At 35.6% G+C, this 25,730-nt stretch overlaps 1 protein-coding gene across 1 annotated transcript in view; it reads right to left on the reverse strand.

Annotated features, from left to right (window-relative positions):
* LOC103609768 (WD repeat-containing and planar cell polarity effector protein fritz homolog) overlaps nt 1-13,196 on the reverse strand; it is a 27,060-nt gene extending 13,864 nt beyond the window's left edge. Inside the window, exons 1-3 of the mRNA XM_008594057.1 lie at nt 13,122-13,196; nt 10,570-10,703; nt 6,744-6,935 (exon numbers count right to left, since the gene is read on the reverse strand). Of these exons, the coding sequence (XP_008592279.1) occupies nt 6,744-6,935; nt 10,570-10,626 (249 nt within the window). The 5' untranslated portion in view covers nt 10,627-10,703; nt 13,122-13,196. The remainder of the gene's footprint in view (nt 1-6,743; nt 6,936-10,569; nt 10,704-13,121) is intronic.
* Nucleotides 13,197-25,730: the final 12,534 nt, after the last annotated feature.

A 25,730-nucleotide genomic window follows, 5' to 3' on the forward strand; every position in this document is an offset into this window, starting at 1 on the left:
AAAAAAAAAAAAAAAAAAAAAAAAAAAAAAAAAAAAAGACAGGAGATAGAAATGTAAAACAGAGGAGGTTAAATTTAAAACCCTGTAGTCCTGAATATGAATATGTAGTATAAAATCTCTAACTCTCTCTACTAAAGAAACCTAGAAACAATGACCAACCCAAAAACAACCACTCAATTTTCCTAACATCTTGACATGGGCTTAAAATACTATTTTCCATTTTTAAAAAAACCGTAGTGTCTTAAAGAAATGACTAATTCCAGGTCTGGGGCAGGAAACGTATAAGATGAGCATGGAATATATTGTCATGCCAGATAGTAGGGAAGCTACCAAGGACTGCCGAGGTCATGACAAAAAGAGGAGCCAACTTGAAGAGGCTCCCATTGGCCAAAGATAGGACAAACATCTTTCAAAGAATAACAATTACAATTTATGAAACTCATCAAATTGAATATGCTTAAATTCATGCATTAATACTTCTATTTTTAAAATGATCAATTTATTATCTTGAAAACCAGTAAGTAGAAAAGAAAAAGACATTTACCCTGCTCATGAATATAACCATTGGGAAAAGAAATAGGAGTTGAGTAAAAGTGTCTCTTTATTAAAGTATCCCAAGTAATAAATGAAAAAGAAATAATATGGTTAGAATATTACCATCTTGCAACCCTAATGAAGTAGGTTCTGAACATCATTTGCTGCTAACATCAAAAAAGAGAAACAACCGAGAGAGAAAGAGAGAGAGAGAGAGAGAAAAGAGAAAAGAAAGAGAGAGAACCTGAAATTATATGCTGACTGATTGAAGAACATACAACCCCATACAGTTTGCCAAAACTGACTACTAACGTGCAGAATTTCCAAAGGACACAGAAACACATTGAACCACGCCATGAATATGCAAACAACAAAATCCAGACTGTGGGACACCACAGTTTCAACAGATAAATCTTAATGAAAAGAAAGGGATGGATGGGGAACTTGTAGGTTTAAAGAGATTTAAGATATACATTAAAATGTTGTGAACAGATAATATCAAATTATGGTTTCTAGGGATATGCACTTAAGTGATAAAATCTATTTTGGCATCCCAATTAAAAAATGGGCAAACACCCTGAGCAGACATTTCTCAAAAAAAGACATACAAATGGCCAAAAAGCACATGAAAAAACATGCTCAAAATCACTAATCATCAGGAAAATGCATATTAAAAACCACAATAAGATATCATCTAATTCCAGTTAGAATGGCTATTATCAACAAGACAGAAAAATAACAAATGCTGGCAAGGATAAAGAGAAAAGGGAACCCTTCCACATTGTTGGTGGGAATGTAAATTGGTACAGCCACTGTGGAAAACAGTATGGAGGTTTCTCAGAGAACTAGAAATAGACCTACCTTATCACCCAGCTATCCCACTACTGGGTATATACCCATAGGAAACAAAATCATTATATCAAAAAGACCACCCGCCATCCCATGTTCATCATAATGATATTCACAATAGCCAAGAGACAGAATCAATCTAAGTGCCCATCAACAAATGAATGGATAAAAAAAGTGTGGTGTATATACACAATGGAATACTATGCAACTATAAAAAGAAATGATATCCTATCATTTGCAGCAATAGGGATGGAACTGGAAAACACCATGTTAAGTGAAGTAAGTCAGGCACAGAGACAAACGCCACATGATCTCACCCATGTGGAATCTAAAAAAAAAATACAACAACAAAAAAGTGGTTCTCATAGAAGTAGAGAGTAGAATAATAGTTACCAGAAGCTGCAAGGGAAGGAGGGGTGCAGGGTAGGAGAACTGGTAGACTAATGGGTACGAAATAATGCTATCTACCCTAAGTGAATAATAGTGTAGTATATGCATGTATTGAACACACTGTACCCCACAAAAATGTATAAGTAAATGTTAAAATTTTTAAAAATACAAAAAAACCACAATCCTGTATGGGTATACACGAATGTGAATAAAAGTAACAACAGTGGTTATTTTGGGGACAGGGAAGGGGTTAAGACTGTGACAGAGCACATGGAGGTACTTCTGGGTACCTGTAAAGTTCTATTTCTTGACTTGGGTGGAAGTTCCAGGGGTGTTTCTCTTATAATGGCTCATTAAACTATACATTTATTTTGTGTGGTTTTCTTTATGTATTTCTTATTTTATAATATAGAATTAAAAAAAAAAAAATCAGCATTCCTAAAATAGAATGTCTTTGTCATTTGGCTGAGAGCTAGCACAGCACATGTATTTCTTTGGAATAAATATTTCTTAAACTTATCTTGGCTTTTCAGCTGAATGCTTTTCTGTATGCCTCTTTTGTCAAATTTTACTATATTAATACTTGATCACATTATTACTTTCCCATCAGTTACTACACCTAAGAAACACTGCAAAAAGAGTTTTAAATTCTTATGGGAAATACTGTCTTTGTGATGTTACATTTCCCTAGCCCTGACAACAGGTTTTATGGTTTAATAGCTCTGCTTATGTGTTTTTGACTAATTTGGTAAACAAGTTTGGGTGATCTTTTCTGAATAAGATATCATGAAATTAACATTATAGTCAGAGTGCATTATCGAATCTAAACAGTTAAAATATCTGTTTAAATACAAAAGTAAGGGAAGAATAAATAGTTGTCATCACATTATTGACAAAGAGAATGAATAAAATAGTTCTAGGGAGATGGTAATAACTTTCCAAAAGGAAGAATAAAGACTATGTGGAAATGTAAATGAAAACATCTATCATATTTATATATGATAATCTATACATACACCATTAAAATATATTTTTTAATTTACTAATAAAATTTTCTTTTTCTGCACTATCTATGGCATATTTTTCAAAAGAAATTTTTTTCTTGGACTACATAACTCTCTGCTCTGTGCTTCTAATTAAGATACAGATTGTTGTTTAGAGCTCTGTGGTGTGAAATTAGACCAGCATTTTTCTAACATCCATAAAACAAATTTTAGAATGTTTCTTTTCTGAAAGAGAGATAATTCAGTCACAGAGAGATTATTTCTGTTTCCTTTGTTTTCTTTCTTTCTTTCTTTCTTTCTTTTTTTAGCTGCTTGGTAAGCCAATTTTCTACTTAGGATCTACTGCTAAAACTCACTTGGTTCCATGTGTGGGCTTTATCCTTTCCACAGTCTGTTATAAAAAAAGATTGCTTTAAAACATTTTTTAAAAATTTGCTGTAAAGAAGTGACTCTCAACTTGGATGCACCTAGAGAACCCGTAAAAGATTACTGATGCCTCATCCCCTCAGAGATTCTGATGTAACTGGTCTGGGTGGGCCCCTTTTTAAAAGCTCTGCAGGTGATTGTAATGTGTTGCCAAAGATCCTGCTCTAGGATCCTGCCACTGTCCAAATAAAAGCTCATTATCTTTTCTGATTGAACCTAGATGGGAAATGCTTTTTAAAAATTCTGTAGCTTAATAGATCCAAAGATAAATTTCTTGTCTACAAGGTTGTTATTTTTTTAGTTTGAATTTCAGGGTTTAAGAGCATATTATATCTTTATTCTGAAGACTGGCTCAAGAAGTCCTTTGGCTGCTAATAAAAAAATTTTTTAAAGGATATTCCTGAATAATACTTTAATAGACTGGTGATTTTCGTTAATGATATTCTAAAAATTTTCTACATTTCACTAAAGGATTATGTTTTCAAACCCAAAAAAAGAAAAACAATGACCTCCCTAGACATTTTTTCCAAAAGATATTCACCTTTTGCATACTGAATTTCACAAGTGGCTGTGAAAAAAGAAATCTTAACAAATTTTTCCAACAGGTTAATTTAGATAGAATAACTGAAAGAGCCAAACCCTAAAACAAAAGCTCTTGACTAATATATATTAATATATTAGGACTGAAAAGGGAGACATTATGCAATCAGTGGTTAATAAAAAAATCATGTGCAAATACACAACTTTCTGAGAAAATATTCAAATACATAAAAGGGATAATTTACTAGAAATCCAAATTATGGGAAACAACTCGAGGAAAAAATAGAATTCTCAAAAAACAACCCCTTAAAAATGGAATGAGTAATGAAAAAATCTACCTTCCTTGAAAGACACCATATCCAGACAGTTTTATTTATTATTTATTTATTATTTTATTTATTTATTTTTTATTAGGCATACATGTGGGGTACAACGTTGATTTTCAATAATTGTGTAGAATGTGTGGTGGTTAGATCAGTATAGTTAGCTTATTCATCATTACAATATGCAATCATTCTTTGTGTCCCTTGACCAATTCCTCATTAGCACCCCCGTCCTTTCCCCCTCCCTCCCCTTTTCCACTTCTAGTTTTCTAAACAGGCAGTTTTATAGGTAAGTTTTATCAAACCTTCAAGTATCAAGTAATTCCTCTTGTTATTGTTTCAGAGAATAGAAGAAGAAAAAGCTAGCCAAATCACTCAATAGGGCTAGTACAACCTTGACATCATATCTAGAAAGGACAATGAAAGAAAGTAAAATTGTGTACAACTGAGCACATTGTGAATCCTCGTTAACATCTAAGTAGAATCAATCACGCCCCACTGGCTCCCACTACAGCTTACACATACTCTATTTACAGCACCATTAATATTTTAATTCACTTGCAACACATTTTCATATGAGTATTTGTCTCTCACTGGTAGACACTAAGATCCTTGTAGGCAGGGATAGACATTTATTCATATCCTCTGGTATGAAATACAGTGCTTACTCAATGGTCATGCTCAATAGTTGCTGAATGACATGGCTATTTCAGTAGAAATACCATTAATATGTAAATGCAGGAGATTGAAAATAATGAGGCAGTGAGTAAATTCATTTGACTAGAACATAGGTTTATATAAGCAAGTAACATTGGAAAATTGCATTAAAGCCAATCAGGGTGGGCTTTTCAGTGCTGAGGCTGAGTTTGGTTTTAGCATCTACTGAAGACATTTGAGTGGGGAATAGCTAAATCAAATCTGTACTTCAGAATCCAGATAAGCACTTTTTAGAGCTGTCAGGGTTTTGAAGGTGACTTATTTGGTTTAAATCCATCATTTTAAAAATAAGACTAAAACCAAACAGGGTAGGTGATCTACCCAAAGCCACAGAACACAGAATTAGCTAGCAGCAGCCAGAGCTTAGAGGGAGTAAACTTGATTAAGGTCACACAGTTAGTACATGCAGGGTAGGTGATCTACCCAAAGCCACAGAACACAGAATCAGCTAGCAGCAGCCAGAGCTTAGAGGGAGTAAACTTGATTAAGGTCACACAGTTAGTACATGGTCCAACCAACAGGCAACCCAGATTTGTTCAACACCAAAGTCCACGATCTAGATAACACCAGGCAACGAGGTATGTAGTCCCTTCAGGACAGTCCTAATTTCATATATATAATGGACTAGTTTCAAATAAAGGTAATTTGTAAAATGACTAAAAGCTGATTTAATTATTTTTACTTTTATTATAAGACAGAATAATTAATAAAATTCTAATTAGCTTAATTACATTAAGTCATTTTGATGAAGTCTTTTACTCGATGAGCTTCTGGACCCAAGATCAATAAAATGGTGGGCATAAACAGGAAGTGAGTAGGAACAGAGCACTTCCTTAGCCTCACAAAATCCACATCTAAAGCACTACAGGTGATTTTAGTCACTGCAACAGAACTGGAAAAGCCCCAGAAAAGAGAAACTAAAAAAATCTACGGAGACTGAGAGAATTCTTAAGGAAGACATACATACATACATACATAAAACATTAGGACTCAGTCTTAAAAGACAGCCTGAAAATTTATTAAACCAGAAGAGGTACATAGGAACCTCGACTTGTTCATTTTATCTCAGAATACTAATTCTGGGAAATATTCCTTAAAGTCTAAAAGGTAATAGATTTAGAGGAAAATATAGGAAAATACTATTTTGCCAAGGTAAAAACTTAAAAAGGCGGGGGAGCTCTGTTTTTTAAGTTGTAAGAAAGAAAACCAAGGAATTTTGTACTCAAAATACTGGTACAAACTGAAACTGCACATATGTTCACATACATGAATGAATGATCAAACCACTGTCAGGAAAAACTACAGCGAGGATACTGTCATCATTTCGTAGAGTAACCCTTTTGGTGTTCCTGTCGGAGACAGGGTACTGAAGTGAGAAGGCCACTGCTCTACAGCCCTCCTGACATATTCTTGACCCAGCTATGGTTTGACACTGCAAGGTCTTGCACAGAATAGGCATTTGACAAATGTTTGTTAATTGACTAATTGAAGTTTGGAGAGGGTAATTAGTAACAGCTTTCACAGGCATGAAATCATGAGCACAGAGTCGTGATAGTACTAATAATAATAACAAGAATCACAATAGTGAACAGTGATTGAGAGTTTACTATATGTAGGTATCACTCTAAATGCATGTATTAACTTGCTTATCTTAATTAACTCTATTTTTCAAGTAATGAAATTATAGCACAAAGAGGTTAGTAACTTGCTAAAGGACAGAGAACTAGGTAGCAACAGAGCTAGGATTTGAACCAGAAACCTGTACTCTTAATCACTACACTATTCCAGCCAGCCCTGGAATTGTCTGGGTATCCTCTAGATAAGATATGTTTTAGAATCTCATATGTAATTTCCTTTTTTGAATTATAGATTTAAAGTATTCACATTTATTTCAGAATAGAAAACTAATAATCCTATTTTATTTGCCCTTCATTAGAACGTATATTTGTTTTAGATTTACCTCCAGTCTTCCTTGAGCATAACCCAGGAGCAGCAGATTGGCTCTGTCCTTCTCAGAAGAAATGGGGGCCCAGGGCCAAGCATCATCACTGACCAGCGGCCACCAGCAAACGACTATATCCTGAACACAATTGATAGCTAGATGACGCTCTGCTGTCCTGTGTACTGGGCCAGGTATGTCATAATAGGAAATCTAATGGTTAAAAAAACATACAAGAAATATTTCTTTTAAAAGATGAAAAAATCCTCAAAGTATAACAAAAATTAAAGCATCTGTAAATGTAGATACATGCAAGTAAATACGCATGTTAAACGTGCTAAGAAGGTGTCAGAATTTACCAAATTCTTTTGACACATATATAAAAAAGACATATGTTCAAAATTCTCCCCTTTTTTAGCAGAGGAAAGGAAAAGGAGAAATGTGAGTTAGAGAGGAACTGGATGTAGCAATTCCAATCAATACCAAAATGTACAGTCATGGTTGCTTGACAGATCGACCTACACATAGGATTTAAGACCGGCTATATTAAATGACAAGTTCAGTACTGCTGACCAAGAGTGTCTGACTACTGTTTAAGACATAACACATTAACAATGATTGACAACAATAAAAGGAAAAACAACTTGAGGCAAATATCTCTTTAAAGAATATATGAAACGTACATATATATTCTGCATAATATGGATAAGCCACAGCATCATGCGTAAAAGTTTATGCAGCTTCTGAGAATTATGCTTCTTTTTCTTAGGAAGGATTTATAGAATTTATTATTCAAACTATGTTATTTTGGAACATGGTTATTTGAAAACATAAGCACGACACCATCTGGGTGACACATGCCAAGGAAATATAGATTGCACTGTATTTCTGCTTAAGGAATTAATGGAAGGTTGATAGCTTGGAAGGGAAAAAAAAAAAACTATCTTGCCATTGCTGGTCAGCAATAATCGAACCACTTTCTGGGGATTAAGCGCATGGCTAAGCCTACTGGACCAGACACTAGCAAAGGGCAGGGGGTCTTCTTATCAGAGAAATGCTTCTGGAGCCAGTCTCACTACATGACAGATTGCTTTCATATTCCTGTCTGCAAGGCAACAAAGGATGGCAGTAATGCGATAATGCCAGAGTGCAATGGGTGTTAAGAACCCGTTGCATTTATGTATTGTATTTAGTAAATAATCAGGCTCATCCAAATTGTGATCTCACCACTCAACCAAGGCCATTAAAATCAAGGTTAATGCTTTAATAATCCTCTGCTATTTTTTTTTCAATATGGTCAAAAGGAACCCTTTTCTATTTGCATGGCCATAATATTATTGACCTCTTCATCCTCTGCATGCACATCAAAAGGAACTGAAATCAAAGTAATTACCAGTGTTGTTCTCTCATGGTAAACATTTAACTCCTTGTCCCTTCACTGTTAAATAAATTGAACTGGATTTTTTAAATGTATACAGGAAAACTCCTTAGAGGTCAATAATTTCAGGATATTTATCCTGCAATTTTCTTTGCCAAAATTATTTCAATCAGAAAGAATTAAATTATGGTACAGTTGTAAAGGAAAGAATTATAATACTCTATATCACTTCCTTGTTTTAAAATCCAAATGGGCAATGACAGACAACACAGACGTACTTTATGCTTTTAAGTGCATAATTTCAATTCTTATATTTAAGCTTTCAATATCATTATTTTTATTTTCTTCTTATTTGAAATACCACAATGGAATTGCTAAGTATTTAAAAATATACATACATTATTTTGATGTCTGACTTGCCATGTAAGCATGTTACTTACAAATTTCTAGATGAGGAAATTAAGTTAAAATGAGCGATTGGCATTTTCAGTTCTCACATAATGCAAATCACTTAAGTTATGTGAAATCTCATGTTTCTTCTGAATTTTAAGGGTGTCAGTATTCTGTCATGATCAACAAGAGGGCAAGTAAAATGAACAAGTTTCTTAAAATATCCTTATGAACAAATGGCAGTTCTAAGTATTAAATATCTATATTTTTAAATACTGAATCAGGAAATGAAATTCATGGGCTTTTCAAAAGAAAACAGATAACTTCTCTAATGTACAGAAATAATATGGCATGCTCTTATTCCTAATTTCCCAAATCCAAAGGCAGAAAGAGTAAGCGAATAAGTAATTCCTTTAATTAACATATAAAGAGCCATATACTAGGTCTATTTTTCACATCTTTTCATAAAAAAAGATGATATCCTTACAGTTTCTCTCTGCTCTCATTAACAAATAGCTACTATCCTTCAGCTGAGAAGAGTTTTAAACAAACTATCCATCATACTTAAGATGAAGAAATAGTCATACAAAATTTTATCTAATAGCATTAGCATCTTTTCATAAAAAAAGATGATATCCTTACAGTTTCTCTCTGCTCTCATTAACAAATAGCTACTATCCTTCAGCTGAGAAGAGTTTTAACCAAACTATCCATCATACTTAAGATGAAGAAATAGTCATACAAAATTTTATCTAATAGCATTAATGACACTTATCTTAAATGGTTTGAGTTAATGCATATTGGTGCATTTTAAGGACCAATATTAGTAAACAGACATTACTTAAAATAAATCTACAGTAAGGCATTCTAGAAAATAATATCTCCCTACGAATGCTAACACCATTTTTTTTTTGACTAGCCAAATATAATACATGAGTACAACTAATTTCCAGTTAAAGATAATCAATATTACATAAAGTTTTATAGAAGCTCCACAAAGCTGGCAAACAAAACCAGATTGCAGTTTATTGCCACGATGAAAAATATACTTATTTAATATATTTCACTCTGTGTTAAGAATCATTTTTATAAAAATAGATGTTTCTATTAAATAAAACTCAATCTTCCCCACAACACTACCACCTCAGTCATAATAAGTAATAATCCCAAAGGTCAAAAGGTTAAAGGCTACTTTCCCAAAAACGTGCACAGATTTCAAGCCACAGAGGTGGCTTCTAAAAATCTTTGCCCTTGCTATAGATACTGTAGGTATGGCATAAGTGTGCATCTTTCCTAAGGAAGCCATATATCAGTTCTGTTCCCAGTGAACTGTCTCAAATCCACGTCACAGAGGCTGGATCAATCTTGCAAACACAAGTCATTGTTGAAAAGAGGCCTTGAACTGAAACAGCCTGGAAAATGTATTAGATACTCATCCTAGCAGAGTGTGCCTTCCCAGCAGTTAAATGTAAGTGGCAAAACTTAGACACACAATTTAAAATAAAAATCCTGCCTTAACAGATATAAAGTCCCTAACACAAGGAAACAAATTACTTGGAGTTAGTGAAGGAAGAGATACTAACACACGAAGGAGATTTCTTTTTGCATTTATTCCAGTTATAGTTGGGGGGGGGCAGGGACCCACTCCTTGTTTATTACACTTTTCTATTAACCTTTGAAAGTGCCTTCTTCCTTCTTTCCTTGCTTGTGAAGTGGAAACCACAGCAGCTATCCTAGCCTGGAAAGATATGGGTCTTACAGGAAAATGAGAATGGTGTATATCCTACCACTAGCAAGAAGACCATTTTCAAAAACGTAACTTGCCTCTATTATCTGTCTTTGACTTCCATAAGTACTATATAAATTGCTCCAAACATACCATTGTTAGACCCCCATAGTGAAAGTAAAAAAGAAAACTTAGGATGGCCACTGTTTGTAGTGAATCAAGCTTAATCCTATAATAATTCTGGTTTTTGTGAAATCCAGAAATGTTCAAGAATAATGAAAATAAAATCAACTTGTGATACTCTAGTATATCTTAATAATTAGTGATATGACTACATAAATTGAAATCTTTACCTTATAATCCAAGGCTGAGAGTTTTTCCAGTCTTTTGTTTATATCAGGAGAATCCATCTTCTTGGTAAATTGAATAAAACATAGTTTGTTTTGTGCCAAAAATGATAAGATGATAAAACTATCAGTGAGAAGAGCTAAAAAACATAATTTGAAAATACCAAGTTAGAATAATACAATAAATTAATATTTTTTCCACTGAAATATTACGAAAAGCTATTTTCAGATGATAAACATTAACTGAAATAGCTAAAGTCTCCTAAATATCATAATGATATTTTACAAGGATATTGAAGATATTAGGAATAAACAATAATCAATCTAATCACTCGTGGATTTGACATTTTTCTTTTCTTCCTGTGACTATTTCAACATACACTGATGTTAGGGGACAACCACCAAATGAGATATACATTTGGAATCAGGGTTAGAAAAGCATAAAAGGAGAAAAAAAAAAAAAAGCATAAAAGAAAGACTATTTCACACCAGGATGTAGAGATGAAAACATTTACTTTTATTTGTGCTTAGACTTTAATCCTAAGTTTATATAAGGAGAAAAAAAAAAAAAAGCATAAAAGAAAGACTATTTCACACTAGGATGTAGAGATGAAAACATTTACTTTTATTTGTGCTTAGACTTTAATCCTAAGTTTATATGATATAAACCATCTGAGAATAAAGTGGATTTATCAACACTATGCTCTACCAAATGAGCTGACTGGCCAGCCCATAAAGTGGACTTATGAGGGGATACTGATCAGTGTTCTCCACCAATCTCTTTTTTTTTATTTAAAAAATTTTCATTAATAAACCTTCTTTTGAGGGCACACAAGCTGAATGAAATAAAGCACATTATGCCCAATATGTATATTACATAAATAATAATGAAGATTAGCAAAACATTTTTATGGCTTTATTCCTAAAGCAAACAAGTACTTAGAAAATTAATATCCAGGGTTACATAAAGAGCCATTAACGTTATATAAAATTATTATTAATAAAAGCACAAATAGAAATTTGAGAAATGTTCTGTATTGTTCCTTGGATAAAGAAATTATAGAATGTTTTATACATTTTTCCTTACTTCCATACCCCTGGCTGTGCAAGCAGTGACCAATAGTGGATCTACACAATTATAGGAGAACCTGGAGAACTGCCAAGAAATCATATTATTATGATGGTCCCATGAGAGTGTATTATTTGGGTTACAAATAAAATAAACTCGTGGAAAAAGATAACTCAGACACATGAATAGTGTGGAAGTCTTCTTTTAATTCTTACAGAGGAGCATCAATATGACAAAATCATCACAGCCACTATTTTACTTGCAGTGTCAATGAAGGGATCAATTATTAGACATATGAAAACGCAATCTCTTCCATAGGGAAGGTTCCTTTGCACCATGCCCTTATAAGGAAGTGGAAATAGCATGCTCATAATCCTACTCCCAGCTTGTTATTATCAGTAATGTTGTTAATTATAGCCATCCTGCAGAGTGGTTTTCTTTAAGATGATGCGATTATATCTGATTTATTCAGATGTAGCTAGTGAGAACACACAGTGGACAGAAGGTTTCTTTTTTCTCACCTCTGTTCTTTTCTCTATACCATACTTTCCTTTGATTATTCAATTTACAATACTAACCATTTTCAATCTTTCTGATAATGCAATCTGTTTCTAGACCTTTTTACCTTGAATGAAAGAACATAACATTAAAAATTTAAGAGCCAGCCTAGTACAGTGGAAAGAAAATGGGTTTTGCAGCCAGAACCTGTGTTCAAGTCTCAGCTCTGTCACTTTCCAGCTATATGACCCTGGGCACGTTACGTAGTAGCTCGGCACCAGTTTCCTTATCAATAAAAATGAAAATAAATATACCTTATAAGACTGTTTTCTTCAATTAAATGAAATAGGTAGGTTGGCACCCAGCATAGAGCCTTATAGCTCAGTAAATGTCACTATACTTCCTATTCAAATATTGGCTTTAAATATTTTTATGTACTTTGCACCCATTATATATTGATTGTAGTGTCACTTAACAGAACCAGATTTATCCAGTATGTTTGACATTGATTTTTGATGTTTAGAAAATATAGCTCAAAATCTCTCAAAAGTTAGGATTCATAGACTTAGTAACAAAGAATCTTCCTTTAAGAGCTGAAGTACCAATTTTTTTACTGGTGGCTGTGTTGACATATTTGTGTTATTTACTCAAAATTCATTTGGCAATAAAAAAAATATTCGAAATGTCAATAATAGAGTACTAATTTTAAGAGAATGAAAAATAACCCTATTTTGAAAATATGTCCATTTTTTTTAAAGAAAGAGTGAAAAATACTCAGAATATGAGCCTAACACTTGGTAAGATAAAAACTTTGGTATTAAATATTAGCTGAAACTTGTATTGGTCCCAGGGGTTGTAAGTATGCTATTACAAGCAATTACTTGTTGTGTTTGCAAGTCCCCAGTGGTAATAATTAGTCTACCTGTTGACACACTATTTCTCCTGCCCTACTGTTAATGTAGGCAATTGATTTGCACATGGGGGTAATTACCATCACTGATGGTGTCTGAGATGAGCTTCCCCACCAGGCTTCTGTCAATCACCACTTTCTCCAGCTGCGGCCCAGAAATGCTTAGTGACACCAACACACCTGAACCAAAGAGGAGCTAAAACAAGGTAAAGGGGGAAGAGGGGAAAGAAGACATGCTGAGAACTAGAATCTTTTAAAAATCTCTTTCCAAATGTACAATTTATGCAAATATTTACAGATGCACCAACACCATGAAATTACAAAGGGTTTTTCTTTATTTAAAAACAATCACTGACATTCTGAGTGAAAACAGACAGGTGGCTAAATGATGGAATGCAATAAGTGCATTGATTAAAGCTATATGCAGAAACTTAATTTAGTCCATGCTTATTAGAAGTCTAATCTCCTAAATAATGAGAAAGTATCTAGGCAGAAATAATTGCTTTGTTTTTACATTCAGAAAATGTAACATATTCTATTAAAATATTTTGAAAGATTATATATCAGAAACTAAAAGAATATTTCTTGAAGTTGGAGTAGTCATTGCTACACATTAAATAGAGAAGAGATGCCACCATCACAATATAAACATGTTATGATTTCTTTGGAATTTAAACCCTACTTCTAACAATAAAGATATTGTCAGTCTAAAATATTAAAGTACATGTACATGAAGGCAATTAAGTAAAATGTTAAATTTTTAAAGTAATAAATAAATAACACTCACCAGAAACAATTTCATAAGGAAAGATAAAGAAATACAGTAATGCATCCAGGCTTTATCAATATCAGTGTTCACACAATCACCCAACAAAAGATGATTGGATAGCACTGTTATAATTTTATACTGCTTTCCATTTGTGGCAGCCTAATTCATTCATCTCCAAATGTTTAAAACTGAAAGGACTATGCATATGTGTATGCTTGTTATCTATGAGCTTATGAAGTATCAACATTGGAAGAAATTGTTTCACCTTCAAGGCAACAGACTCAAAGCTGATGAATCATGGAATAGCATATGGTATAAGAAGGAAAAAACCAATTGTCAGTAAACTAATCAGGAACATGCTAGCCAAACCCAAAGACAACTATGATTTTAAACAAAACAGGGGAATCCCCCACCCACCTAGGCATCATGTCCCAGCTAGAGAGGATGATTCTGCGTTAAGACAGATTTGGACTTGTGTGAAAGACGAGCAGCATGAGGCACCAGGGTAATATAAAGAAAGACCACTATATCCCCACTGCCTAACACAAACCAGGCACAGGAATCAGAAAAGAATCTGAAGGGTCCCTTTGTATATATTATTAGAATCCTTGTCCTGGTCACCAAAAAGCTTACTTTCACTTGACTTTATGGACTTGTTCCATTTATGATAATGCCTCTAAATGGGTCAGGGGGGGTTTGCGGGGGGACTTAAACATCTTTATAGGTTTTGGAGACTAATATGAGAAGACACATTTGTTCCAAGAATTTCAAAATACTTCACAAATTAATTAATCATTACTGAATTATATCCAGCCCTGCAACACACCTTGATGGCAAATACTGATATTTCCCTTTTGGGAAATTCCCCCAGAACAAAATAGCATGTGGTTGTATGGTTCACTCCCCAAATTCTCCCTTCTCAGGCAATTTTAGGCTCCTCTTTCACATCTAGTTCTCCCTTTCCTCCCGTTCCTCCTTTATTCAAAACATCTCTAAAATCTGTTCTTTTCTATTTTTTTTTTTTACCTATTAAAACTTCACACCTATACTCTTAAGCACCTCTTTTCCTAATTATCCATCAACTACTAGCTCCTTATAGATATTGGTTAGGCCATACTTTTCTTTCTATCTTCAATGCCTGGAACGATGCCAGCTACAAAGTAGGCACTCAATGAATGTTTGGAGAAAGAATCATAACTAACTCATCAGAGAATCAGGTACTTTCATAGTTAGAGGAAAACTTGGTCTAATCTCCCACTTTCACATGTTCCTTCTGTAGCATCCCTTCAAGCTTCCAGCCTGTGCTTGAAGACTGCCAGTGACTGGGAGCTTACTACCTCCTGAGAAAGCTATTCCACCATGGAACAGTTCTAATGAATTTACAGATCACTCATTCATTTTTTCATTCAATAAAAACAGAATGTTGATTGTATGCCAAGCACTAAATTTAATGGCTCCAAAATGAATCTAATATAATCCTTAAAATAGATTAAGTATCGGTTAATAGAGAGAGGCAGAGATACAAGCAAACAGTTGTAGTAAGGTGCTGTTTCCAGTCATACTATATAAGTACATACTGCATAGACAGGGGGGACTGAGAAGGAGTTGGTGACTCTTCAGCTTGAGGTTAAGGCTAAAGCTACCTTCTTAGAACTTCCACAGCAGCCCCAGTTTTACTTCAATAGCACCCTCTTCAAATATTTAAAGTGGTTAAACACAGACTATAAAATCAGCATTGGTTCTCTCTCTTACTAACTGTGTGACATTGAGGGAGTTACTTAACCTCTCTGTACCTTCATCTCCTCATGTGAAAATAGACATGATAGTATCCATTTCATAGGATGAGTATTAAATAACTTTTTACAAACAGCTTTTAGAATAATATGTGGCACACAGTATTTGCAATTATAATTTTTTTTTCAACCATTACTCATATGATGTGTCCACACCACACTGTCTGCCATGTCTAAATACATTCTTTTCTCTTTTTAAAAACCTTGTATCCAGGTTGGACACAATATTAGACATAGAACACCAGACTCTAGCTGAGTTTTAACTAGTAAAAAGTATAATCTTTTGCCACCTTTCCCATTTGCTATGATTTCACAAGGATTTTTTCTCCAAGATATGTGCAAGTTCCTTCAGAACTTTGGAATTTAATTTGTCCAACCCTCTAATTTCTTTTTCCTCATTTTCTGTCCTCACCACCACTATCATATCATAATACTCCTCTCCTAATAGAAACTGCTTTTTCCATATATGAGCCTTTGTTATGTTAGAAAATTAATTCTAAAAGACCACTTTTGTGGGATGAAGAAGGAAGGAGCCATCTGTGGGAGTAGGTAAAAGAGGGAACAGCAGCTGGAAAGGATTTGAAAGGAAAAGTATCATGGAGAAGGAGGAAAGCACGCACATATCAGTTAGATGACTGATCTACATTATGGGGAGGACGGGCAAGAGCATTGTCTGGTTTTTTCACTACTGTATCCTGAGCACTAGAACAGTGCCCCAGTCTTGAAAGGAAAAGTATCATGGAGAAGGAGGAAAGCATGCACATATCAGTTAGATGACTGATCTACATTATGGGGAGGAAGGGCAAGAGCATTGTCTGGTTTTTTCACTACTGTATCCTGAGCACTAGAACAGTGCCCCAGTTTGGGGACTATGGATCCTGCTCAGTGAGCATGGGCACTGCTTCAGAATCTTTCTTAAAGGATAGGTGCAGCCACTGATTCATAAATTCACTCATTCATCCCACAAATATATATTTAGTATATTGTATGAGCCAGGCACTGTTCTTGTGCTCAGATTACAGCAGTGAACAAGAAAGACAATGCTCTTGCCCACCCTGCCCTCATGGACCTTGCATTTGAGTGTGGACGCAAACAATTTTAATCCACATAAACAAATAATTTTAATACAATGTCAGATAGCAATAAGAACTGGGGAGAAAAATAAAGCACAGTAAGGATGGAGATTTTAGGAGGATGTTATTTTAAGCAGGATGACTAATAAAGAAATAAAGAAGCCACTTCAAGGAAATGACATTTGAGTATAGACCCAAATGAAGTGAAGAAACAAGCCACATAAGTATCTGAAGAAAGGGAGTTTGAGGAAGAGAGAACAGCAAATGCAAAAACTCTGAGGTCAGAATGTGCCTGGGATTACTGAAGAAAGCTAGGCTAGTGTAGCTAGAGGGCAGTGAGTGAGAGGGACATTCACAGAGGACAAAGTCAGAAAGGTAGTCAAGGGCAAGGTTAGGTTGGACCTTGTTGATGAGAAACCACTGGGTTTTAAACAGCAGAAAATTATAATCTAACTTACATTTTAAAGGGGGGTGAGAGCAAGAGTGAAAGCAAGGAGACCATTCGGAGGCTACTACAGTGGTCCAGGTGAGAGAAGATAATGGCTTGGACTAGAATGGTAATGCTGGAAGAAATGATATGTGGACAAATGAAAGCAAGGAGACCATTCGGAGGCTACTACAGTGGTCCCGGTGAGAGAAGATAATGGCTTGGACTAGAATGGTAATGCTGGAAGAAATGATATGTGGACAATCTGAGATATATTTTAGAGTATCCATGAGCACTTCCTGAAGGTTGGATGTGGCATATAAGAAAATGACTCAAGGGTTTTTGGCCTGAGGGACTGGGCTTACTGAGATGGAACATGTTAGAGAAGCAGCAAATACAGACTACAGGGAACTGATAGTTTGGTTTTGGACATATTAAGTTTAAGGTTATCTACGGACATGCAAGTGGAGATATCCAGTAGATACTTAGAAATGAGTCTGAAGTTCAGGGGACTGGGGACTGGAGATATATATTTGGGAGTTAGCAACAATATACAGGTAATATTCAAAGATGTGGAACTGGATGAGCTCTCCTTAAGAAATGTGTAAAAAGAGAGAAAAAGAGGTCCACGGTCTGAGCCCTGGGGCATTCCAACCTGTGGGGGTGTTGAAAGATCAGGTTAGCCCTCTTACTGAGACCAACTTTGGGTACTTGTTAGGATCACAGTCCACCTTTTCAGATCTCTAAATGTCCTGTGGCCTAGAGTCATCCCTGATACCAGATTTTGGAATTAGAAGGTATAAATAAATTAATGAGCTAATTAATACGTTTTTATAAAACAGCCTGTGGGGAAGCATAAAGTTTCCAGGTACTGGTGCCAAAGATACTCCTGGATATGGTAAAGGAAATAACTAGAGTTAGGAAAAAATAGTCAAACTCAGGGAACGAATATTCCAGTCCAGATGGAAAGTGCTATTCTCACCTCTGTTTCTGCAAAGTGGTTAGTCCTCAAGCCCTCCAAAATGGAAAGGGCCTGTGTAAAATTTTGTAAGACAAGAAGAAAAAGAGCACCAAGATAGTGTCCTCTTCCACTGCAAGGAGTTGGAGGATTCTGGCAGCTCGGAAAATTAAAAAGATCAGGAAGAGTGACAAAGGGAGGCACCTCTGAAGCAGATCTGAGCTAGAAAAGAGGCCCACAGGATGAACCACACAGAAGGCCAGTGAGATTTCCCAGCACTGTCCCAGTTTGGAAGTTGTGCTTCATGCAGGAGACAACTAGTCAAAATAGAAACTGAAGCTTTTCTTTTTATTTGATACCCCTCCAGACAGGAAATAACTTCCTTATTATTCCTACTCTGACCATGTCTCCTTCTGTTGCCTTTATCATTTTCTCCTCATTTTCTTCAATAAGCTCATATGAAAGAAGTGTGCATTCTCTTTAAGAAACTCAAAATGATTTTCATGATCTTCAAATGGCTCTTCAAACTGGCTTCTCTTAACTCTAGTCTACAGTGCTTTGAGTACTAATTGCAAGTGAAATAGCACTTTGAGGAGAGAGTAAAAATTGTATCAGATGACATCATTTATCAAAACAAAACATAAATAACAACAAAAATCTGAGTTTTGTTCACTCAGTAGGTCAAAAAATATGAGTGCCTCCTATATGCCAGGTATATAGATAGAGATACAGCGGTGAATAAGCAGACATGTATTGGTGGAATATGCATAGAATATGGTAGAAGATCTCATCTCAGAGAGAAGTGGAAGTTTTGGTTAGGGTAGATGACTGCTTCCTAGAAAAGGTAGTTTAGAACCCATAGAGAAAAGAAATAGACCATACTTGATCTCAAGTATTGAAGAAGTAACAATTAACTTATTGCTATCTTATGACAGTGATCACAAACAATTCCATTGAATTCAACATTCTCATTAGTTAAGAAAATTCCCCCTAAATCCATGTGGTCATTTTTCACACCTGAGAAAAAATAAAAAGTAAAGGCCTGCAGGGTCAGTACAAAAACTTAACAGTGGGTGATAGGTTCAATCCATGATGGGCAGGCAGCCAAGACTGATCCCATGAAATCATTAAGAGATGTGTGAGAGACAATAGGTGCTAAACAATACAATCCATAAAGGCAACAAGGTATTAGAACCCTTGGAGTGAATTCCAGGGATTGAGCAAATAAAGTATTACAGAGCCATTCTCCTGGAGGCCCAGGGAATTTGCATCATGATGATACCCAATGACCACCTCAACCCTCTCCCACAATCCAATCCACAGAATGAATTACAGAGGAGCTCAGAGAACTACAAATACTGAAACAATTTCACATTGGGGAAATCTATAATGAAGAGTACGGTCACTGACCATTTTAGCAGATAACCTGCTAGAAGAGAGATAACATGTTTTCTGTAATTTATTCCTTCATTCAGCAAATATTTATTGAGTGTAGAGGGAAACCATGCCTGACTAATCCATTAAAGTAGAGAGACAAAAGTGAATGTAGTTAAGACAAGAATTTTTTAAAAATTTAATTGACTCACTAGAGGGAATTGACTTAAGGACAGAGAAGTGTTAACACAAGTTCCCTAAAGATTTGTGTGATGTTATTCAATATATGGAAGGATACATGCCTGAAAATCTGCCTGCTAAGTCTATTTCAATTTAAGAAATCTCATTTTCTCACTTATTCTCCTTATAAAACAAATGATACTCTATTTTAATCCCTAATGTAATTTTAAATCCAGCTAATTTTATATACAGTCATATGCCGCATAACGACATTTCAGTCAATAACAAACCACATATACAATGGTGGTCCCATAAGATTATAATGGAGCTGAAAAATCCCTATCACCTAGTGACATCATAGCCACTGTAATGGTATATAGCTCAATGCGTTACTCACATCGGAGCGACAGACTATACCATATAGCCTAGGTGTGTGGTAGGTTATACTATCTAGGGTTGTGTAAGTTTGCACAATGACAAAATTGCCTAAGAACGCATTTCTCAGAAAGTATCCCTGTCATTAAGAGACATATTTACATAAAGGAAAAGTGGTCATTCCTAGAAAATATTTATAATCATGATCAAATTCACAAAAGAACAAGGTCCAAAGGTAAATTTTACGTTTGTCAGTAGTTTTAAAGATCTAGAGGGATAAAAGCTGTGGTAAGAAGGGAACAAGAAGACATACCAATAATACATTACTTTTGCATAATATTTTAAAACTTATAGAAGACTTTTACACATACTATAATTCAGATAAAATGCCAACATAACTCTGGTACATAAGTACACAAGTGAAAAAAAATAGTAGTATTAAGGTTAATCCTCATACTAATTCCCAGTCAGAAGGGTAAAGGAACTACGAAAAGGTCTCATAATTAGTGGGAGAGCAGAGACCAAGACAGGTCTATTAATGACAAATCCTATAGTCCTTTCCTGCTAGTGGGGAACTAATATCCTTAATTCTTACTTCTGAGTTGACTTCATTCCAACGCCTCATCTGATTTTCCTCTCTGTAGCTCTTTTCTTCACTCTCGTCTCCCTCTAAACCAGTGGTTCTCAGTTGGGGTGATTTTGGCCACCACAGAACATCTGGCAACATCTAGAGACACTGTGGTTGTCACCACCTCCATATATGAGGAACCTCACCTGAAAAGAGTGCTTGTAAATGAGTCACTACAGAGGCAAAGTTGTTTTCCATGTCTCCATCAAGCAGATTTAGGGGCTTCTCAAATTCTAATCAACACTTTTCTCATATAAAGAAAGGGTTATGTGATAAGCTGCCTTCTTTCTTGAATGAGGACCTGCTCAGATACCTCAGATGGAGTGGTGAGCAGTGCACAGTCCAGATCAGGAGCCCAAAGGAAACCTGCTCTTTGTGTCTCTAACCATATTCATGCCAGTCTGATGAATAATGGCAATTGTCAAGATAGAAAGAATCCCAGGGCAAGTCACAGAGTTATCTTACCTTGATAAAAAACATCCTGTTAGAACACCTCCTTGCTTTTGTTCTAGTTCCCTGCTCATCAGTCAGTCTTCTTATCTATAACTTAGTTTCGAGAAATTCATCCATTAGGTGGGACTGCCCCAAGCAAATGAGCAATGTCTATGATACTAGCTATATCTCACATTATAAATTAATAAACTGCCATTCCAGTTAATAAATCGGTTACTTCTCAGTTTGACTATTGTGAATGTGGTTAGTACAAGAAAATAAATGAAGATAACAAAAAAGATGGATGTTTAATTAATCAGAAATTTTCTACTACTATGTTTTATGAGTATATTGTTGAAATGAGTAAATTTTAAAGAAATACCACATGTTCTCACTTATTGGTGGGAGCTAAAAAAAAAAAATAAAATAATAATAATAATAAACAAATTAATTTACCCACAAACACACACACACACACACACACTCACCTCCTTGCTTTTGTTCTAGTTCCCTGCTCATCAGTCAGTCTTCTTATCTATAACTTAGTTTCGAGAAATTCATCCATTAGGTGGGACTGCCCCAAGCAAATGAGCAATGTCTATGATACTAGCTATATCTCACATTATAAATTAATAAACTGCCATTCCAGTTAATAAATCGGTTACTTCTCAGTTTGACTATTGTGAATGTGGTTAGTACAAGAAAATAAATGAAGATAACAAAAAAGATGGATGTTTAATTAATCAGAAATTTTCTACTACTATGTTTTATGAGTATATTGTTGAAATGAGTAAATTTTTAAAAGTTACACTAGTAGCATCATACCATTTTATTAGAGAAAAAACAAAGTGTGGTATGTGTACATAGTATATGCATATAGACAATAAATCTGTATAAATACAAGAAAATGTCAGAAAGAAAACACTCAAAACTATTGACACCAGGCACCTTGTGGAGATGGAGTTGGGAGCCAGAGAGCATGAACTTTAACTTCTTGCCTTACAGATTTTTAAAAACTGATATTAGGGATGATTTTTAAAATTTTATTGCATGTTATCTGGTATTTTTCTATAAAACTTTTCAAAAATAAAGAAAAAGCTCTTAAAATAGCTGGCCACAAATATATTTCTTATTTTATGGTTTTAAAGAAATGCTATAAATTTATGTGAATATGTTCCTGAAAGTCAGAATAAGTGAAAATGCATAAGAGTGCTTCCTTAGAGTATCACATAAGAAATTGAAATGAGGGGCCGGCCCGGTGGCGCACTGCTACAGTGCGCCGCTTGGGAGCGCAGCGGTGCTCCCGCCGAGGGTTTGGACCCCACATACAGACCGGTTCCCGCTCACTGGCTGAGCGAGGTGCGGGCACAGCACCGAGGGTCACAATCCCGTTGCTGGTCCCGGTCCGGTACGGGCGCGACACTGAGGGTTGCGATCCGTTGCTGGACACGAAAAAAAAAAAAAAGATTAAAAAAAAAAAAGAAATTGAAATGAGCCCCTTTCCTTTGCAATTTAACTTATTAAAAATTTTAAGATAATCTTTTTCTTATTACATTGCCTTAATTGTTTATTCATGTCCAATTTCCTTATTTACCAAAAAGATTACCACTAACAATTGTGAAGTATGGTAGATCCAAATTATGGATTACTATTAAAAATAAGAAGGTAGACGTAGATCACTGACGGGTATGCTATACATTGTTATGTGAAGCAAATTACAGAACAGTATGTATAAGGTGATTCCATTTATTTAAAAAATATGTGTGTACATATACACATACACAGACGAGTGTCTGAAGAAGAACATAAGCCAAACTGTTGACCACAGTTACCACTGGAGGGTGGAATGAGTTTGGGGTAGGGGAGAACTTATACCTTTTACTGTATATCTGTACTGTATGCCATTGTACAATTACCAGGAATCTTCTTTATTATTTTAAGTATAAAAACATAAAAAGTGTGGGGCTGGCCCGGTGGCACACTGGATAGTGCGCCGCTTGGGAAGCGCGGCGGTGCTCCCGCCCGAGGGTTCAGATCCCACATACAGACCGGTTCCCGCTCACTGGCTGAGCGAGGCACGGGAGCAACACCGAGGCTTGCAATCCCGTTGCCGGTCCCCGGTCCGGTACGGGGGCAACACTGAGGGTTGCGATCCGTTGCCGGACACGGAAAAAGACAAAAGACAAAAAAAAAAAAAAAAAGGGGGGGGGGCGGCCGGGGGGGCGCGTGGGATGGGGCGCCGCTTGGGAAGCGCGGCGGCGCTCCCGCCCGAGGGTTCAGATCCCACATACAGACCGGTTCCCGCTCACTGGCTGAGCGAGGCACGGGAGCAACACCGAGGCTTGCAATCCCGTTGCCGGTCCCCGGTCCGGTACGGGGGCAACACTGAGGGTTGCGATCCGTTGCCGGACACGGAAAAAGACAAAAGACAAAAAAAAAAAAAAACATAAAAACTGGGAATAAAGATCAATGCTAAATCATTTTTCTGATCCTTTGATTTGAGATTGCTATTTTGGCTCGAGATTGCTCATCTTTACCTAACAAATTCACCAGTAGATTCTGCTAATTCTCTTTCTTCCATCTATCTCAGATCTACATTTGTAATATATCTCCTTGTCTTTTACTAGCACCATACCCAACAGTTGCCCTTTACACCTTCTAATTCTCCTTTTCTGTAATACATACTAATGTAGCATAAATGTGAAAGAGCATTTCCCAAAGCATAATCCATAAAATAATAACCTTTTAAGATGTTCCAAGATAGTAAGCTTGGAAACTTTTCATATATTAGACCCCTCTTGAAAACTGACAAGAACACTTCCTGAGTTAATTTAAATACACATGCACGCTAACCTTTAATATGCAATGGGACACCTTCCTAATTTATCAGCATAGAATATCATAGTGGGTTTAAATGCAGCAGAAGTTTCTTAGGATAAATATTGTTAAATTGTTACTACTCCTTTTGTTGTTAGAAATATAAAACCCCCAAATCTCTAAAAGTAAAAATTATCACATAAAGAAATGTATATATGCAAAATGAAAAACTGAACAGCCTTAAAAAGGAAGGGAATTCCTCATTTGCAACAACACAGATGAACCTGGAGGACATTATGCTTAGTGGAATAAGCCAGGCACAGAAAGACAAATACTGTATGATCTCATTTATATGTGGAATCTAAGAAAGTCAAACTCACAGAAGTAGAGTAGAATGGTAGTTACCAGAGGCTGGGGTTGAAGGGGTGGGGGGTGGAGGTGGGAAATAGGGAGATGGTGGTCAAAAGGTACAAAGTTTCACTTAAACAGAAGGAATAAGTTTTAGAAAATTATTGCACAGCATAGTGACTATAGTTAATAATAATGCACTGTATATTTCAAAATTGTGAAAGACTAGATTTTAAATATTCTCACCACACACACACCAAAAAATGACAAGTATGTGAGGTGCTAGATATGTTAATTAGCTTGATTTAATCATTCCACAAGGTATACATATATCAAAACATCACATTGTACCCCAGGAATATATACAATTATTTGTCAATTAAAAATAAAAGAAAAAATGTTGAATAAAAGTGAAAAATATCACAAAGTATTTGTAATGAGTTTTATAACTTCTCCCAAATATCTGATAACTGCCCTTTTCAGTCAAGTCAATAAGGTAGAAAGTAATTAGATAGTCATATAATAAAAGTAGAACTAGAACTAGAACAAGTGCCAAGAGGTTCATGGTGTTCTAATATCACATAAAAGAGGACAGAACTTGTCAGCGATGGCATCCCTGAGGAAGTGATAACTGGTATTCTGGAGTCTAAGGTTAACAATGTATGTTGTCATAGCTTTCAAAATTCAATGTATTGATTTAATTTTTGGTATACATAATATATTCTGAAGTTCTAAAATAAAATATCAGCAAATTATACAAAGTTATACAATTAAACTCTTCTTCCCATCCCTGTATCCTTCCCACCTGTGTTTATCTACCCCTGCTCTAGTTCATCACACTTCCAGTTTTATATCTGTCCTCCAGAGTTGAAAGAGGATTTTAAGCAGAGAATTAAACAGATTTGTTTTAAAAAATCATTTTGGCTACAGTGTGGAGAATAGACCAGTGGGGGCAAACACAGAAGCAGGCAGCACAGTTAGGAAGATGAAGTAGTTTACACAAGAGAGGAAGGGATGTGGCTCTGACAAAACGTATGCGGGAAGGTATAAGAGCCTCCGGCAGATGTGAGAGATATTTAAAAGATAAAATCAACAGGAATCAGAGATTAGTTAGATATGGGGGGAAGTTGGATAAAGATGATTATAATTTCAAGGATAAATGGGTCAATTCCAGGTTTCTGGTTTCCATAAATAGATGGAAGTCAGAGCCATTCATTGAGATTGGGAATGGTGGAAGAGGACCAGGGAGGGGGCTCTGAGTTCCATTTTAAAGATCCTGTGTTTGACATATGAGTAGACTCTGAGGTGCCCAAAGGGAAACATAGTAGGCAGCTGTGTTTATAGCTTTGGAACAGAGGGGAGAGGTCTGAGCTCTAGAGAGAAGATACTGAAGCTATGGGTATAAATCAGATTGGAGAGAAGATGACTTAGAATTGGGCCTTGAGGAGTTCCAACACTCAAGGACAGAGGAAAGGATCATGGGCCTGAAAAGGAGATAGAGAAGAATGGCTAAAAG

This window comes from Galeopterus variegatus, unplaced genomic scaffold (assembly GCF_000696425.1).
Source record: "Galeopterus variegatus unplaced genomic scaffold, G_variegatus-3.0.2 Scaffold10069, whole genome shotgun sequence".
Classification (NCBI taxonomy): domain Eukaryota; kingdom Metazoa; phylum Chordata; class Mammalia; order Dermoptera; family Cynocephalidae; genus Galeopterus; species Galeopterus variegatus.